General features: G+C 39.9%; 1 protein-coding gene across 1 annotated transcript; it reads right to left on the bottom strand.

Annotated features, from left to right (window-relative positions):
- Positions 1 to 3,557: 3,557 nt before the first annotated feature.
- On the bottom strand, positions 3,558 to 19,593 carry LOC121516750. The gene is made up of 6 exons (XM_041798157.1): positions 19,377 to 19,593; positions 12,923 to 13,700; positions 12,305 to 12,792; positions 5,041 to 5,217; positions 4,784 to 4,964; positions 3,558 to 4,704 (listed from the first exon to the last, which is right to left on the bottom strand). The coding sequence occupies exons 2-6, from the start codon at positions 13,496 to 13,498 to the stop codon at positions 3,817 to 3,819; spliced, it is 2,310 nt and encodes a 769-aa protein (XP_041654091.1). The 5' UTR covers positions 13,499 to 13,700; positions 19,377 to 19,593; the 3' UTR covers positions 3,558 to 3,816.

Here is a 19,593-nt window from a genome sequence, read left to right as displayed (position 1 = left end):
GTTGAGAAGGATTTTAGAAGTAGTTACAAGAGCGGTGGCCCGCTTTAGCTTTATTAACCTGAGCTAAAACTAATGATAGCAACATTACTACATTAGCCAATGTAGCTATGGTAGCTTTAGCAATGTGAACTTTAGCAAACTTAGCCAAAGCTACAAAGATTACATGCCTGCATAGTCTACATTGCTGGTTCGCAAGTCTAGCTTTAGCTCTGTTAGCTACATAGCAAAGTTAGCTACGTAGCTCCATTATCTATAAGAGAGCTTTAGCAATGTGAGTATTAGAAAATGTAAATAAAGCTATCTTAGCCATGCAGGTAATGTATCTACATAGTTTACATGACTAGTTTGTGAGTTTAGCTTTAGCTGTGTTAGCTACACAGCAAGGTTACCTACGTAGCTCCATTATCTATAGATAAATTAGCTTTGGCAATGTGAGTTTTAGCACATGTAAATAAAGCTAACTTAACCACATAGATAATGGAGCTATGTAGTTTACATAGCTGGTTTGGGAGTTTAGCTTTAGCTATGTTAGCTAAATCAGCTACATTGTAATGTTACCTATGTAGCTGCATTATCTATTCTCAAATTAGCTTTGGTAATATGATTTTTAACACATGTAACTAATGCTAACTTAGCCATTTAGATAATGTATCTACATAGTTTACATGGCAAGTTTATGAGTTTAGCTTTAGCAATGTTACCTACGTGGCTCAGTTAACTATATCTAGAGCTTAACTTTAACTGTTAGCTACATAGTAACTTTAGCTATGTAGCTGCATTATCATAGCTAACTTAGCATTAGCAAATTAAGCTGTAGCACATTTAGCTAAAGCTAACTTAGCTGTGACTTAGACAGGTAGCTTACATAGGTGCTTAGAGGGTTTAGCTTTAGCTCCATTATCTACATAGCTTACGCAGCTAACAGAGCTATGTAAGCTATGTTTTGTTGTTAGAATGTTTATATGAAGGATGAGCTTTTTTCCATTTACTCGGCTTAATTAAATATTTTGTAGTCAGGTTTTGCAGGTCTTTAACTTTAATTTTGGTATCCTATCCTAATCCTCAACCCTTACCGTAACCATCAACGGAAGTTAAATAAGATTTTATTTCAATGCTTTAGTGTGTATTTCTGTTCTGAGGTCTCAGATGAAAAGTCTGTGAGAGTGGCCATCAGAGATGAGCAGTCTGCAGCCAGATTGTCTCGAAAACCATTGCAAAAAAAACATTACTGATGGTAAAATAGCGCTAAAACAAAGTGCAACAACTTTTGCATTGTATGACAAGAAATACACCGAATCACTAAAAAAATAGGGCTACTGTGTCTCAGAAGCAAGTCGGTTGTACCTCAGAAGGAAGGGGGTTCAATCCCTATCTCCTGCAGTAATATGTGAACATGTACTTGGCTGAGACACTTAATCCCAAATAGCAACCACTGCTGCATCAGTGGTGAGTGAATGTGTATGGATGTGTATGAATGGGAATAATGATGACTCTAGAGTAGCCTTCACCGTTAGTGTGTGAATAAGAGGAGAGAACGGATGTGAGTGGGTAAGTGTGACCACTGGCGTAAAAGGTGCACTGAGTAATAAGTTGACTAGAAAAGCGCTACACCAGCTTAAGTGTATTTAAGAATTAATAATCAGGCTATTTTTTCTGTTTTGTTCATACTTTTCTTTTGGCAATATGAGCCACTCAGAAAATATCTGCTATGCTCATGTTTGGTATCTTTTTTTTCAGCACAACCTCAACTTTATGAAATGATAATTATTTTTAATGTACTTACTATACTATTAGATAGGATCTCCAAAAACACAAAACATAAAAAAATAAATATTGAAAGTTGCAATCATAGATATACAGTGCTTGACAAATTTATTAGACCACCCTAACTCTAACCAAAGTAAGGTTTATGCCACAGCTGCCCTAAATTACCAGCATTGGTAATTACCAAAATCATTTTTTATGTTCCTGCAATGGTTAATACAACAATATGTAGAAACTCTTTAACCCAAATGATATTTTTTAATGCTAAAATGTCATCATTATTGTTATGTCCATGAATTTTTAAATTTACTGATTCACAAAAAACCCTGAAAAAAAAGTAAAGCTCATTATTATTTCTTGATTAAAATGTCAAATTATAGTTATTTACTTGCATTCCTGAACAGAAAATTTAGTTTTAGTGGTTGAATGTTATGCTTGGTTAATTTCTGACTTCTCAGAGAAGCCCCGTGAGCCGGCTCAAATTTGGGTGAATTCAGTTTGAAATTCCTCATTCCTGTTCAAATAGTAAAACGTGGAGAGCGCACTGAAAATGAAAGAGTCCGTATAAAAGCACTTCATGATGCTGGATGGTCTTTGAGACAAATATGACAGGTGTTTTTATAAATCTGTTAAGCACTGTATATTTATCAAAATATAATTAAGTTGTCATTTCAAGGGGCAGAAATTTAGATAATGTTGTAAACTTACAAAAAAAGTGGTAAAATAAAAAAATTTTAATCAAGATAAAAATGAATATTTTTACATATAATACATCTGTATCTTTAGGTTTTTGTTCCACTTAATAATGCCCAAGTTTAAAAGAATTTTTGTGCTTTAGCATATGGAGACCAGTATGGCATTCTTTGCATTCGAAGACTGTGAGGGATTCCAAACAGTGAGCTAAACAAATTAGCCAAAATAAGGGTAAATGTAGAAAATACAATTTTATACATGGTGTTTTTTCTTCTTTTTTAACTGTCCCACTGTACAAAAAGTTGTGAACACAAATACAAGGAGAATTGATTTAAACTGACTTGATTTTTACAGGGTCAATTATTAGCAGATAGAAATATGAGGCAACTTTTTTTCTTTTAAAATTTACATTAAAATGTCGAAGTTATGAAAAGATTAACAGTACCAGTCCTGTAATGTGGATCACTGTGCCCCATGTAAAATTATTTAACATGTGACATTAATCATTTTACCTGTTTAATTTGGCCTTTTGACATCAAACAAAAACTGAAAGAGAGCTTAAAAATCACACTTTCCACACTAAATGGTTGTAATGCAAAATGTGGCTTTGTTTTCATGCTATCAGGTGACAAAATTAGCACACAATGACATCACCCTGGTATGAGTTTGATAGTTTGAATTAGTGGTTATGAGCAGGTATTTGACTACGATTGGGAGTCAAATGAGGCTTTTTCAAATTAGCCATCAAATATTTGACTATTTAGGGTCATCTCTAATTCATGAATTTTGCTGTTATTTCTTACAGTGGGTTTTTCTAAGGGTGGGGGTATCCTCAGAGTTGGCTGAGACTTTAGTGAAGCAGCTGCATGAGTGGGTGGTCGGAGGTTCTGAGTTTCAGTTTAACACGATATCTGCCAGAGCCTGGCAGTTATGTTTTTTCAGAGCTGATGTAACAGCTGCCAACTGCCTTTACCGCTTTGCACTGTAAGAGGAAGTGCATCAAAATGAGTGGGCATCTGCTTTCATCTGGTGTGATATCAGCCGCTTTACTGTGATGGAAAAACAGAGACACAATAGTGACAAACACCAAGGTGCTGGCTTTGGTTTTTTATTTACAGTCAAATGAACATGCATTTATGTACAGTGTAACATATACTGATGTAGCTTATTTAAAGATGAAAAAACCAACTAGCTGTTCTCTATGTCTATTAGGCAACTATGGTGTTACTCATGGATCTTAAGAAATATGCACCATGAAAACAAACTTGAGCAAGTAACTGAGCTTCACCAGGTTGTCTGCAAGTTCTTTGGGTCAGTTTTTATCCAGGAAGCTGTAAGATGATCTCATACATCTGCCTGCTACTCCCTGTCTGAGCAGCTACTCTCCTTGCTCATCATCCTGTGTTGGACGGGGCGCTGGGTCGGGGAGCTGATCGGGGAGGAGAGGAGTGAGGAGGTGAAGGAGGAGGTTCGCCTGGTGAGATGCAATCTGAACTCAGCTGTTAAGAAATAATAAAGCAGGGGGTTGAGGACGCAGCTCAAGCTCGCCATGCAGAGAGACACCGGGTGGAACTGACGCACCGCGAGCCTTGTGGCACAGTGCACCACTATGTCCTGTGAAACCATCAGGTAGAGCAGGAAGTTGATGTGGTAGGGAGCGAAGCAGAACAAGAAGAGTGCAGAGCAGCTCAGCACCATCCGTAAAGCTCGCCGCTTCTCACCATTTGTCAACTTTTCATATTTATCAGTCTGACCGCTGGAGGTGACCGACTGCAGTCGACTCTGTTCTCTGGTTGAATACTGCTGATCCTGGGTCTGCCTTTGGTTGAGGGACCTGGCAATGCGAAAGGAGCAGTAACTGATGCAGGCCAATGGGATCAGGAAACCAAAGAGCTCAGCGAGAGCCATCATGGTGAGAGCAAGAGATTGGGGCAGGCGGCGCATGGGCAAGTCCTTGAAGCAGCCCTCTGTGGTAGAAGTAGGGTTGGATCTGCTAGGGGTTGTACTGAAATGTGGGGCGTAAAGTTTAGTGTAAGCTACTGGGTATTTGGGTGTGACACTAACAGAAAAGGACTTAATATCGACTGTCTGTGAGCTGCTACTGCTCCGCATCAGAATGAAAGGTGAGCAGGCCAGACTGACAACTAACCACACTATGATACTGATCAGAAGGTCATAGCGTCGCCTCCAGCGGCGAGCGGTAAATGGGTTGAGCAGAAACACGCACCTCTGCACACTGATGCACACCTGGAAAAGCAAAAATAGTGACATGAAAACGACTTAAATGATTAAAAACCAATGGCACTGTCATTTACAGCCTGCTTACCAGGAACACAATAGCTGCATACATGTTGAGGTATTTTAGGTAAAAGCAGAACAAGCAGATGCTTCTTCCAAAGGGCCAGTTGTGAGTGAAGTAATAATAAATCCTGAGAGGAAGGGAGAGAGTGTTGGCCAGGTCTGCTAAGGCCAGATTTATCATGAAGATCACAGCCTTGGTCTTCTTACTGTGGACCAACATGGACAAGTTAGTCACGTCTATGATGCTTTTAGGTAAAAATGCTCACACTTGTATGCATGTACCTTATATATTTGCAGAGGAACCAGAGAGCAGTGGTGTTAAGTAGCAGTCCAGGGATGAAGAGAATCAGGTAGAAGTAAGTGTACATCTTATCCATGCTCTGCTCCCAGCTGGTCATGTTGTGACCACATTGTGATGTATTATGAGTCATTTCAGTTTTATTTAGACAGCCATCACACCTGAAAAGATAAACAAGATTTACATCTCCAAGAACTCATTCCATTCACACTGATTAAATAAGTTAAACCACAGTAAGTGGGACTTTACTTAGATAGGCGGTTTTACCCATTTATTATGGGGGAGCCAAGAGGAGCTTGGCTCTAAAACCAACAGTATAAATGTCTCAATGTTGTCCGTTTACTTTCTACATCTATTCTTGCTGTGGTCATTCATGTGTGGCAGCGCTGCACTGAAACAAGGCCTAGAAATACGTAGGTACCTGAACTTAGGTATGATGACCTAAGAGTAGTATTGCTTCATGAAATGATTTGTCAAAACCCCTAAATTCTGACGTGTTTAAAAAAGCTGCGTGGTTTATCTAATCAATCATTCCGTAGTTTGTCTCCATCCTTTTCAGTTCTATGATAATGAAAGAACTACTATGCACTCTGATGCTGGTTTGCTTAAATTCTTGGTGAATAGTGGAGGAAAAGAAAGTAGGGGCAGAGAGCAAGCTGAGGATGAGAGAGGAGGAAAAAGCAGGGATATAGAGCAAGGTAAGAATGATGAAGGAGGAGAAGCAGGGATAGAGCAAGATTAGGATGGTGGAGGAGAAGAAAGTAGGGACAGAAAGCAAGGTGAGGATGGTGGAAAAGAAAAAGGGGCAAAGAGCATGTTGGGGAAGGTGAGGGAGATAAAAGGGATAAAGAGCAAGGTGAGGATGGTGGAGGAGAGAAAGCAGGGGCAGAAATCAAAGTGAGGATGAAAGAGGAAGAAAAAAGGGCAAAGAGCATGTTGGGGAAGGTGGAAGAGATGAAAGCAGGGATAAAGAGCAAGGTGAGAATGATAGAGAAGGAAAGGCAGAAATAAAGAGCAAGTTTATGATTATGGAGGAGAAGAAAGCAGGGATAGAGAGCAAGGTGAGAATGGTGGAGTAAAAGAATGTAGGGATAGAGAGCAAAATGAGGATGAGAGAGGAGGAAAATGGGGCAAAGAGCATGTTGGGGAAGATGGAGGAGAAGAAAGCAGGGATAAAGAGCAAGGTGAGGATGATAGAGAAGGAAAGGCAGGAATAAAGAGCAAGGTGAGGAGGATGGAGGAGAAAAAGCAGGGGCAGAGAGCAAGGTGAGGATGATTAAGGCAGAGGAATCAGGGATAAAAAGCAAGATTAGGATAATGAGGGAGAAAAAGCAGGGACAGCGAGCAAGATGAGGAAAGTGGAGGAGAAAGCAGGGATAAAGAATAAGGTAAGGATAAGAGAGGAGAAAAAGCAGGGATACAGAGAAAGATGAGGATGATGGAGGAGAAGAAAGAAGGGATTGAGAGCAAGAAGAGGATTTTGTCAGAGAGAAAAGCAAGGAAAAAGAAGGGTTTTTTTTAACGGTTTGTGAAGGTGAAGGTGAAGAAAGTGAGGGCAACAATACATTTTTGCCATATGACCAAGGATTATGGTCAAGGAAGTTCACTGATAAAGAGATTTAGACAGTTAGCGTAGTGTGATAGTGTACCGCATGCTTTCTGTTCACTCATGAGGTGTGCCAACCAAAGTGCACTGAACAGCAAGGATGGATTGAAGGGAGCAAAAATCTGGATGGGCAGAGAGCCATCGGCCATATCATCCTGCATATCAAGCGCCAAAAAAGAGTCAATAGCAGAGAAGATTTGGCATGGGTGCAGCCCACATACTTAACTCTGTTGCTCATTCCACAAATCCATGCTCCTCACAAATGTTGCACCATTTAAAAGGAAAATAAACAGGCTTTCCAGTGATATAAGATTTATTGCCAAGAAGCATTGGTACAACAAAGAATAATCTATCAAACACAAATTTCATTACTTTTTGTGTTATGTTTATAAACACTCAAAACACAAAAATGTGAAGCCACTGTCACAGGAAATGTGCAATAACCTGACAAAGAAATAGCTTCAAGTCTTCACATCTGTGCTATTTCTTAATCATCTTTGTATAAAAATGTGTTGCTTTGCAAAGTATATGCTGAGAGCCAAAGTAATTAGATCTATGATGCGCAGAGAGAGAGTGTATGGAATCAAGATGAGTGTGTGTTGACTAAGATTGCAGGGGGAAATGTGAGAAAGAAAGACGGGACATTTACTCCGCATATCACTGAAGCATTGCCCTTCCTCCCACCATCAAGGGGACACCACACCCTTCCTCTACCAGTCCCAGAGAGGGAACAGAGAACCAGTGACTGTGTTTTGCAGCTTTACTGTAATTTATGACCAGTTTTGACTCCATGCTGCTACAGTCGGCATGGAGTCTCTTCAGTCCCCTGCACAGTCAAAATTGTGCAACAGTATGTCATAAAAGTTTACAGAAGTACTACACCAACTGTTCAAGGATCTTTGATAATAATTTGGTAAATTGAAACTTTTTCTTATCATTGAATAAAATTCACACCTTTAAATAATTTCTGTTCGAAGGTTTGAAAAAATTTTGCAACTGTCTGTGAAAGTACTATGTTAATATAAATACACAGATCATTTCTGATGTTATGAAGTTAAAAGAAACCCCTAACCCTAACCCTGTGCTCAATTTTAAACACCTATCATCTATAAATTAAAAGACTTGACAACAAATGATCAAAGCGTGTCAGTGTGACCACCTGTCAGACAGCAATACTCTAAACAGACACGTATTTACCTTAAGTTCCTTTGTCTTCTCCCTATATGAGTAGCATGGATGTAAAGGAGAGGTCAGCGATCACCCACAACCACATGCCCCAGCTGCTTTACACTCCACTGTAAACAGCAGACTGATGCACAGGCTCTCTCTGCTCCTCAAGCTCCACGGCAGCAAACAGGGTCAACAGCAAACCTTCCTGATTCGCATCAGTGGCTGAGAAAAAAAAAACTTGCATGTGCAAAAGTGAGCATTAACCTTCCGATGATGCAGCTTTCATTTTGTAATTGCTGAGGTGTTGGCTGTTCTCAGCCTTGTCTAACTCTCAGTTCCTTAGGTAGATGATAAGGGGAAGGGGAAGGGGAAGCTCTGCCCTCATGCGTGCCTGTGTTTGTCTACCATTTGATACGTCATGAAGTCTCTGCAACATAACCAACACAGTATTGGGTATGTTCAGTGGTGACTTTGAGGATTTAAAATCAAAGAAAAGCACCTGCATTTAAATAAACTCAGCAAAGAAACACAGACAAGTGGGCAGATGATAAATGCTCAAGGTTAACATGCAGATGTCTAAAGACCCAGCTTGGGGATGGAGATTGTTCATGCATAACTACACTTGTATATGTCATAGTAGTTCAAATATGTTATAATTTGCATTTGTCAATGTTTATCAGCATTACAAAAATATCACTGTCCACTGCTTCCCCTTATCCCCAACACTTCCTGTTTTAAACGCTAGTTTATTAAATAATCACTTTCATATTCAATATTCATGCAAAAATTTTCATGTGAACTGAGACATGACCCATTTATGTGCAATGAGAACTACTGTATGATATTTTCAAACGAGTAAAAGTTTCGGTTGTGTGGCATCTACTGCAGAGAAAAACTAGACAAAAACTAGACTAAGACTAACAAATAAGATCTTTGATGACCCAAACTGACAAAAAGCAAGTTAAGTTTTCATCAAGATGACTAAAACTAGACTAAAATGTAATGTAGTTTTCGTCTGACATTCAAAATCCCTGATATTTCTCCACTGTGGGTAAATCTGTCAAGAAACAATGCATGTATAGCCATTCTGCCTCTCAGCTGTAAAAAGCAGGGTCCCCTGGTTTGGCAGCGTGCAGAGAACACACTACCATGATTTGGTACTAGATTTAGGCAAGAAAATAAATGCTTGGACTAAAAGTAAAGACTAAAATGGGAGGACTTTTTATGGACTAAAACTAGACTAAAACTAAAAAGGATACAAATGACTAAAATGTGACTAAAACTAAAATGCATTTCATTTAAAGACTAAAACTTTGACTAAAAATAGCTGCCAAAATTAACACTGGTTTTGTCCACCCTGTTACATTCAAGTACTGAGCGTACCTAAAGCCAGCTCTGAGAAAATTTCTCTAGAAATGCTCCCGGCTAAGCGATGGCATCACTTTTGGTACACTTCCTGTGTTGCTACTGTGTGGTTTTACCATCAACAACAAGTTTAGCATGTGAAAGAACATGGCCACATTTATTCTGGTGTTCTTGCTAAATTCTTCTACTACATCATGGCCACCAGAGGTCAGAACAGGCCAGCTTACTGAGCGACAGTGTGCAGTTTATATTCATGATACAGTGAAGGAAAAAAGGACAGATTGCTTCTTTAAAGTGCATCTTTTGAGGGTCAAGTATGTTCTGTTGCAGTAAGTTGACACACACTTGACATTAAACACTCTACAAATGACTGGCTCTTGCTTTTGTTTTCTGTCATTTCCTGCTCTACAGTGACTTTTTAGGCCTCTCTGCTACCCCTAACCACAAATCCCACAAATAGACCCACTGTTGTCTCTTTGTCTCAGCTGTTAGACTCACGTGAAAGCACTACTTGCCTCTGAAGAGTGAGTTTGCAGGCTAACAAGATTTCTTTTATCAGTGCTGCAGGTATAGAGGCTTGATACATTCCCAAATTCAGCCATGAATCTCTTTAACTTTGCTTGAAATGAAAGAACAAATAATAGAGATCAACACCCCAGAGCCTAAACCTTAGATTGGTCTCTCTGTCCTGTCTGTAAGATGCAGAATGAAATACATTGTATTTTATTATGTTGCAGTCTGCTGCAACAGTTGTTTTGATTCATTTTTATCTTCATTAATCTGTACTCAGTACCCCATCATGAGAAAGTAAAAACAGATTTTTTTTTTTTGCAAAACTAAACTATAGCATTGACATAAGTACTCAGACCCATTGCAAAAACTAATGATATTTAGCTCAGGTTCCTCCCATTTTTCTGAATCTTTTTTGAAATGTTGCTATGTTGTCAGCAAAAACCAAGCCATGAGGTCAAAGGAACTGCCTGCAAAGTTCAGAGACAGGATTGTTGCAAGACACAGATCTAGGACAGGCTACAAAAAATTATGTTGTACTGAATGTTCTTGGACTTCGATTTAACTTGGATTTTTTTGCAAACTCCATGCAAGCTTACATGCATTTAGCACTGAGGAGAGTCTTCAGTCTAGCCACTCTGCCATAAAGCCCAGATCCATGCAGGGCTGCAGTGATGGTTGTCCTTCTGGAGCTTTGTCCCATCTCTACAGAGGATCTCTGGAGTCAGAGTGGCCATCAGGTTCTTGGTCACCTCTCTTACTAAGGCCCCTCTCCCCAGATTGCTCAGTTTTACCAGGCAACCAGTTCTTGGAAGAGTCCTGGTTGTACCAAACTTCTTCCATTTGAGAACTATGGAGGCCACTGTGTTCTTGGGGACCCTTGGTGGAGCAGAATTTTTTTGTAGCCTTCATCAGATCTGTGCATCAGAGATTATGTCCAATCAATTTTATTTACCACATGTAGACACTAATCAAGGTGTAGAAACAGTTCAGCAAAGATGAATAGAAATGGGAGGTATCTTAACTACATTACTAGTGTTTTAGCAAAGGGTCTGAAAACATCAGGCTGCAACATAACAAAATTGAAAAAGTGTACAGGGTCTGAATATTTTCAGCTAGCCCTACAAACACTAATTGTCAGTGAACCTACACTGATGAAGACTAAATCCAGCAGGGGACCTGATGTTAGACTGTCAAATCTCTTTGCTTTTTACCATGTTATCCATTAATTGGTGTTTAGGCTGTTCTTTGGTATTTTGTCATTAGCTTAATACATAAGTTACCATGCACTCCTTCTCACAACTATGCAAACACATGCTGTTGTTGTGCAACTCTGACAGAGTGAAGTTTAAATTCAATGGACTGTCCTCCTCTTCCAGGCAATGCTGCCAATTTGCATCAAGTATGAGCTGGATGGGAAACAGAGAGGGAATTTTTCATCGGCCATACCAATTTGGTTTCTACTCCAACTCTGCAGAGATACATGTAGTTAGGCCTTAATTCTCACAGTAGCGCTGGGTGATAAAACTTGACATGTTGATGCAAGACATACAGAATAGAAATGTTCCCAAAATGGCAAAAATAAATCCTACAAGCTGAGCAAACACCTGGATTTGCTGAATAATGACACGGCTGTTTTTGCATTTCGTGCAATAAAACAAGATTTGGGGGAATTTAGTCAACAGCGTTCCCCCGTACTTTGGAGTGTGTGAACATTGCTGAGTGTAAGACTTTGAGCAGATCTGCAGTCTAAATCCAGATTAAGACAGAGAGAGCTCATTCACAAGCAAACAATGGACCATTGCTCCAGTCATAATAAGCATTTGGCCTGTGACACAGCAAACAGGCCAAGGTCCTTGATGGATCAGAGCTGCCCTCTGCTCTACCAACAAAAACACTCTGGTTGCTTTACAATGAAATGTAAGTCTAGAGTAGAAAACCTCAAATCTGCACTCATTTTGACACTTTCAAAGCATTAGAGGGTATAAATAATACTGTCATAACAGAATTTTAAAATGGACATTTAATGGCCTCAAACTTCAACATGAGACACACTGAATGCTGCAGGTAAACACACTTCTGTGTAACAATAACAACAAGTCTCACCACATTAAAGAGTGTCAAACAGTAATGTCTAAAATGATACAATATAGTGCGCAAACTTGGACTTTATAACAATACAACTCTGGGCTCAATGTGTTACAAAAGTATTAGACAGCAGATTTCACCAATGTGGATGTAAATCCCAGTCATATCCACAGTCCAATGCTCTTGTGAGTGCTTGCATTTGTTTAGCCTGAGTGATGATGAGTTTGAGTCTCTTTTAGAGGCTCTGAACACTGTCCTGGTGTGGCTCAGTCTCTGGTCCCTGTAATGTTCTCTTATAAAAAACACACGCAGATACATTCCTCTGGTCTCCAGTGGTGGATTAATCCGTAAAGCCCAGGCCACACCTCAGGACTTACCTCAAGACTTAACTAATCTGCTGAGTTATGTGTTTGTCACTTCCAGGACCCAACAGCTGATTGCTTTATTTTCCAATTCAAAGCTTCTGTCAAACCCAAACGTCCCTTTACCTTCTGTCTTCCCTGCTGAGTCAGAGCTGACTCTCCGCTGTCTTTGAGTCTTTTCCATTGCTGGCCAGAGTGTGCGTGTCACTGGGGAAGGTGTTCACTGTGTCCTGGGTCTCAGTGTCACTGCGGGGGATACTCTCAGGACGAGAGCCAGGCCCTTTCCCTCCCATGGTCAAACTTTTTTGGAAACTCTCTGAGGTAAAGTAGTAGACCACTGGGTCCAGGCAACAGTTTAGGCTGGCCAAGCACAGAGTGATTGGGTAAAGAGTCCGAGCAAAGCGCTCAATAGCACAGCTAGCCAAGGCCTGGGTCCGCACGAGGGCGTAAAGGAAAAGGATGGAGTTATAAGGAACGAAGCAGATGATGAAGATGGCCAGATGGACCAATATCATCCTAAGTACGCGTCTCTTACTGTCACAGCCATGGCCAACGGTAACTGGTCGCCGTAGTGTCCGTAGAACAAGTGAGGAGCATACCAAGTTGGCCAGGAGTGGGATGAGGAAGCCCACAATCTGGAAAATAAATAATGAGATTAACACCTATTAACACCTAACATGGCCAGACCTCAGTGCTTTGTAACTGGTTAGATTGATTATAATTATTGTACAAATGGTGTTGATGCAAATTCAAAGCTCATCTCACCTCAATGAAGATGGTAATTTTGGAAAGGTAGGTCTTCCAGGTGCTCTTGGAGAAGCCCTCAAAGCATGTTGTGGCTCTGTTTGTGCTATTAATGGTGGAGAAGAAAGTCACAGATATTCCTCCCCCCACAATAGTCAGCCACACTGCGGCACACACAAGCGCTGCATTTCTGCGTGTGCGAATAGAGCGAGAACGAAAAGGGTAAACTATCGCCAGGAAACGGTCTACACTGATGCACGTAAGGAAGAGCATGCTTCCATAGATGTTGGTGATGAAGGCTGTTCCTGAGACCTTACACAGTTCATCTCCGAATGGCCAATGGCGGTTAACATTGTAAAAGACTTTGAATGGCAGTGTAAAAACAAAGACTAAATCTGATAACGCTAAATTGGTCATAAACATTGTGGTCTCATTGCGCATCTTCATCCGGAAGCAGAATACGAAGAGGGCAGCACAGTTGGTGATCAGTCCTAAGACAAAGACCACACTGTAAACCACCGAGTACAGGTTGTACTTGAAGGAGTCATCAATCCCACAGTCCTCCATTCCAGTCTCGTTGAGCACCAGACTAGCCATGGTGGCAGATTCAACAGGAAAGGGGCGAAGGAGAAAAAAGTTAGACCAAAGCGGTCAGCAAAGCCAAGGAAGAAATCTGGTGGTCTGAGCTGTCAGCAGGGGATCCACCATTCAAGTCCCCTCCAAGTCATTGTGGACATTTGGACTCACACATCGAGGCAGAGCCAGTCAGGATGCACGGCTGCGGGGCTGATCAGTCATCCTGTGGAGAGAAAAGGAAAGACACATGGTCACTTCCTCACTATAAAGGCCAGAAGGAGACCAAGGAGTAACAAACAACTTTATTTTTCCATGAGATGGAGCATATAGAACCTGTAACCTTAAGGCTTCAGCAATCAGTCCAGAAGAAGATTCAGCATTTCAGCATCTTACACGTGGCACGAGAGATATTTTAAACATGTTTTGGATGTACAGTAATCACAATACTTCAATATAGAGACATCATTAGTGGAACATTTCCTAATTTGATCATGTGGCCCAATATCAACACTCAGGTTGCATCAACATGTGTTTTTCACTCTTTGCAGTCAAGCAGAGATTCAAAAGTACTTAGTCATCAGCGTCATATCTTGTAATTTGATTCTGACATCCCTTCACTTGTTTGCTCATCGTACTTTTTGTGTGTTTTAGATGACTACAGCATCACTGAGAGTACACCTCAGTCTTGTATTCCTATTCCATAAGAGCTGCCTACAGTTCTTCAGAATTTTAAATCCTATTTAAGGACTGATGGACTGTGTAAAAGCACAGTGGTGCTGCTCCCACCAACACAAAGTGGTGCTTTCAAGCAACAAAGTGGTGTATGTTCTCGAACATTTACAATTAAAATGATCTGGTTCTGTCAATTTGCATTAATGTATTATTGTATTGCTAAGCATCTCAAAGTCATTCATGACAGAGCAAGAAGTTAAGTGATAAGAGCTTTTTGGAATTTTTTGAAGTACATGATATGGAAAACAGTATTTGACCCCTATATATAACAGCCTCCTCTCTTCTTAGAAGGCTTTCCACTAGATTTTGGAGTGTTTCTGTGGGAATTTGTGCCCATTCATTCTGTAAAGCATTTATGAGATCAGACACTGATGATGGACAAGAAGGCCTGGTTGGGTCACAACCTCTGTTCTGGTTCTTCCCAAAGGTGCTCAACAGGGTTGAGGTCAGGGCTCTGTATGGGCCAGCCAAGTTCTTGTCTTTATAGTCCTTGCTTTGTGCACTGGGGCACAGTCATGTTGGAATAGAAAAGGGCCTTTCCCAAACTGTTGCCACAACGTTGGGAGCATAGCACTGTCCAAAATGTCTTGGTACACTGAAGCATTAAGATTGCCCTTCACTGGAGGTAAGGAGCCTCGTCCACCCCCTAAAAGACCGCCCCATACAATTATCCCTCATCCTTTTCCCTTAAAGAACAGGACAGTTCCCAGATATGAAAGAGTATCATTAGACTATTAGTCAATGTCCAAATACCTCTGAGCCAAAAACAGGAGGCTATTTTCCTTGTCAGTTCAGCCTCTCTCTTAGTCAGTTAAAAAGGAGAAAACTCTAAATGCATTTAAGTGATTGATGATGAACATTACATTAAGCTAGTTTCGCCAGTTGTAAAATATCCCCTACGTCACTACAAAGATTACACATTTTCAAGAAAGATACTACCTAGCTGAGCTCGACCTCTATCCAGGATGGAAACCATAGAACATCTCCGGCTCTGCTGTTCAAATCCATAACACTTGAGCAGCACTGGATCCAACCAGCTGAACCAGCCTTATCTTGACCGTTATGCAACACAGCGAAAGGAGCAGCGAGGTGGTCTGCCACTGGCACATGGCGAGTAAAAACTCTGTCGCTGGATAAGATTCACTCCGTCCTTTCACCCCACACACACATACAAACAAAGGGAAGGATGTGTGTGTGTAAGCAGTTCATCAGTCCTGTCCTGTGCCAGCTGCAGTGTGACATCTTTACTGCGTTTTCACACGCCTCCCAGAAAGCCTCCATCAGCCCTTACAATGCCCTCACTGTACCCGTCTGAACCAAACACACTTACATATGCACAAGCTTGGAAACACAAGCAGGCAAACACTTCTGCATGCAACACACTTGGGCTCTGTGTTTTGTGGCTCAGTCCCAAGACCTCTGACGGTGTCGGCTTCATATTCAGCTGATGTTGTTTCTGCAGGGAGCCTAGTCTATAGAACATTGAATTTGGCAAACAGAGAGTTTATGTTTGAGAACTACTCTGGATCTGTAGTAGACATACTTAAGCATGTAGATTCCTAGGTGTCCTGCTAAAAGAGTCCTCATCCATGTATTTTTGAGTGCATGTGTGTCCATGGTTCTCATACACAGGTCATGGACAGCTGCACACTTAAAGGGTTTCCCCCCGCAGTCGTCCATGGCTGTGACAGAAACAGGCCTCTGGGACCTGCTGGTCTGAAAGGATCAAGTTCGGCATCAGCTCACATCCAGCTGTTCCTTTCTCTCACATGCTAGAAGGAAGATGGCCTGGAAGTTTGAAGGTGGGGGGACAACCAGTCACAGACTGGACATCCTCACTGTTTAAGCTGGCTGAGTTTATGGTGTTGTGGACTGAGTTAAATTATAATTCAATATCATGAAAACTTTGAAAACACTAAGTACGTCCTGTAAAGATTAGTCTCATAAGAGCTGATCTTCATTAAAGAAACTGTTCAGCACATCACTTGTAAATACTTGCTTCCAGGGGTGGAAAGTAACTAATTACATTTACTTAAATGACTGTAACTGAGTAGTTTTTTGGGTACTTGATTGATTGATTAATTGATTGTACTTTATTTATGTGTAATGCACAAAAAGTGCCCAACCCTCATGGGTTTATAGGACACCAGAAAAACAAATGCAGTGTTTTACAAAAAGATAAATTCACAACAATTACAAAGTTTTGTGAGATAAGTTTCCCATTATGCCCTTGGGCAGGGTGTTTCGATGTGTTTAGATGTCACTGTTGTACAGTGATCCCTGCTAGGGCTGCAGAGCTCATGTTTAAGCATTGTTGTTTTTTTATGTAAGTCAAATTTGCACCATGAGTGAAGTTATCCACTGAGTTAGACTTCCTGCCTGTGATTTAAGCTACTCCTAAAGGATGCATAGTGCATAGTACTCGTTCGTTTACTCATTGCCTTACTCTGAGGTCGACTCTCTGCGCTGTTCTTGCCAGAGGAGAACCAGCTGAGTTACTACAGCATTGTAAAATATTTAACACTTGTTAACTATGTAGTGTGGATAAAAATAGACACTTTGTTAAATTTAACTCTGTATAAGTTGAATTAACACTGTCAATTTTGCTGTGTATTTTACAGTATTGTAGAGGTGTGGATTAACCTGACAACATGGTTGGAGATCTATTCTCTTGCTTTTCTTGCCAATAAGGAAAGATCACATTTTACAGGACAACTCTTCAGTACTTAAAGTAAACTTTTACTTGAGTAGATTTATAGACTAGTACTTTAACCGAAGTATATTTAACCAGAGTAACTGTGCTTTTAGTAGAGTACAATAGCCATGTACTTTTCCACCTCTGCTTGCTTCTTCTATATTGAATATGGCTGTTTACTGTCTCAGTATAACTCTACAGTTTACTCTATAGTTAACTCTCTATAGTTTGAAGATTTCAACTTGTAAATCTGTATATTTAAGATTCCTCAGCAATCAAAAAAGTATAATGATAATAACAAAATGGTTGCCATGGAATTTTTGCTATCATGTATTTTATCACTGCTTGAAGCTAGGGATACAAGATGTTTGGTTTCTACCAGTATCCAACATTTCCATATAGATTTTTTTTTGGTAAAGAACGGTAACCTCTTTACTACCAGAAACTAGAATTTACTTGCTGTATAATCTGCATTTGTCTATTTGTTTTAAGAACAGATATAAAACACGACTTTTAATAACACCATTATTATACGTTTTTCATAAAACAAACAATAACTGAACATTCAAAATTTAATTGATTGAGTTAAAGCCATTTCTTTGGATTGCATATACATGCAAAATGCAAAATATATAATAACATTTACAGTGAACAAGGCTTCATCTGCCTTTTTGAGAGCTACAAACTGCACTGACAGACAGTGAGCTTTGTAGTCCTCTTAATAAAATGTGCCCATTTCTTTGGAGCTTTACTTTAAAATTAGAATTAATTCTTCTCACTAAACAAGAGGTTGTCAGGGTGGTTTTCTGAAACATCCTGTCAAACTGCTTCACATAATGACAGGAAATATAAAATCTTCTCAAGTGCAAAACAAACTAGCTGTAAATCCTGAACCTTCGGTCCACAGATCAAAATCATAAATTTTAAGAAATAAGGATAAAAATGCTAAAACTTAAGCTGATGTTGGTCTAGAGGTTATGCTGTAACCCCCACAAACTTATCTGCACATTATTATTATTATACACTGAAAATTAAACATACTCAGAATATTTGTTGAAATGATTTAGGTAGTGGAAATAAATTTTTGAGTAAATTCAAGTTAAAATATATAATTTACACTTCAATACTAATCTCAAAAATGGTGTTTGTTAAGTGGCAGCTACTTTGTTATTTTAAATTATATCCATTTAATTTTACTTGTGCATTTATGTTGGATTAACTTAACTTTTTCAGTCAAACTACACTGTGGAAAACCTTGCTATACTTAAAAATGCTATATATATTTAACTCAAAATAACATCTAATAATTTTTCATAAAGGTACATGTTCTTAATCGTCTGCAGTTTCCCTCATTTCAATCACAAACTTCAATCTTGAACATTTAAACAGCTCAAGGTTGGCCAACTTAAGTGACTCCAAGTGACATTTATTGAAAAATGCACACTGAACCAGGACGCCCTCTTCCATCATGATCAGTAATCATCCAGTGTGAATTGTGGTTACTCCCCACAGGTGGGCCTTTCTAACTGAGTCAGTAACTTCACCCATGATGCAAAAGTGTCTTATGCCTAAAGTCATACTGGGAAAAAGAATGACTGTCAAATAATTTAAGTGCAATAACAACAACAACAACAACAAAAAACTTCGAATGGGCTTGAAATAGCTGTTTGGGGTTTTAATGTTTCCACAACTGATTTTTTAATTACCCTCCTACTGTTCAGTCTTACAATGAAAGACAGAAAGGTGCACTGTAACCAGAAAGTACTCTTTCACATGGTTCTTGTACTTATGTTGCATATTACAGATGGTATCTACAGTCAAGACTTTCCTTAGGGAGTCAACAACTTCTCTCATGGTGCAAAAGTGTATGATATCCCAAGGCATTCTGGAAAAACTCTGACAATGACTGTCAAATCATTTTAGTACAATGACAGAAAATGCTTGGAAAGATTGAGTGCTGTTAACTACCTTCTACTGTCTTACAGTGTACTTGAGGCCATACTGCAGGCTATGTTAACTTGTGAATTGTACCTACAATAGCCTACACAAGCTACAGCAACCTCTGTCATTTTTACCACAGCCACATGGGTAAAGTACATAAGCCTACAATCTCACTTGTAATGTTAAATTTAATTAAAAAAATACTATTTTTGAAAAGTGGCTGTGTGGGGACTGGAAGTTTTTTACACACTAATTTAATCAACACTGCTGTGCAAGTGACTCAGACATGATGCCAATAAATGGCATTAGCATGTGCTAAGAGTTTTTACTACCAAACAATACAACAAAAGAATGCTCTATAACCTGGCCTTCTATTTCCTCGGCTCTAACTGCTTTAAACGTGGAAATAAAAGTTGTGGCGAAAAAAGGTGAAAAACAAGCGCCCCAAAAGTTTGCCAAATTCAGAAAAACATGTTTTTGTCTCATGTCTACACAAAAGTGTTGTCTCAGGACAAAGCACAGTAAACTTACAGGCAGCTGAATGGATGGTGACAGCTCACCTCCCGGTCACTGATGTTTGTCAGTCTGGCAGCGGCGCAGCTGTCAAAAGAAAAGCCCCATATTCTACCTTTAAAGGGTTCACTGTGTGCGAGAGCTGAGTTTCTCAGAGCTACCAAGAAGTCGCCTCTAAGCTAGTTAGCTGCGACAGCTTCAGCGGCTGGGAGCTCTTCAATTAGTCCCGTCTCCC

The sequence above is a fragment of the Cheilinus undulatus genome, linkage group 10, assembly GCF_018320785.1.
Source record: "Cheilinus undulatus linkage group 10, ASM1832078v1, whole genome shotgun sequence".
In the NCBI taxonomy this organism is placed as follows: Eukaryota; Metazoa; Chordata; class Actinopteri; order Labriformes; family Labridae; genus Cheilinus; species Cheilinus undulatus.
Note: the sequence above shows the minus strand (reverse complement) of the source record. Positions and strands in the feature narration are given on the sequence as shown.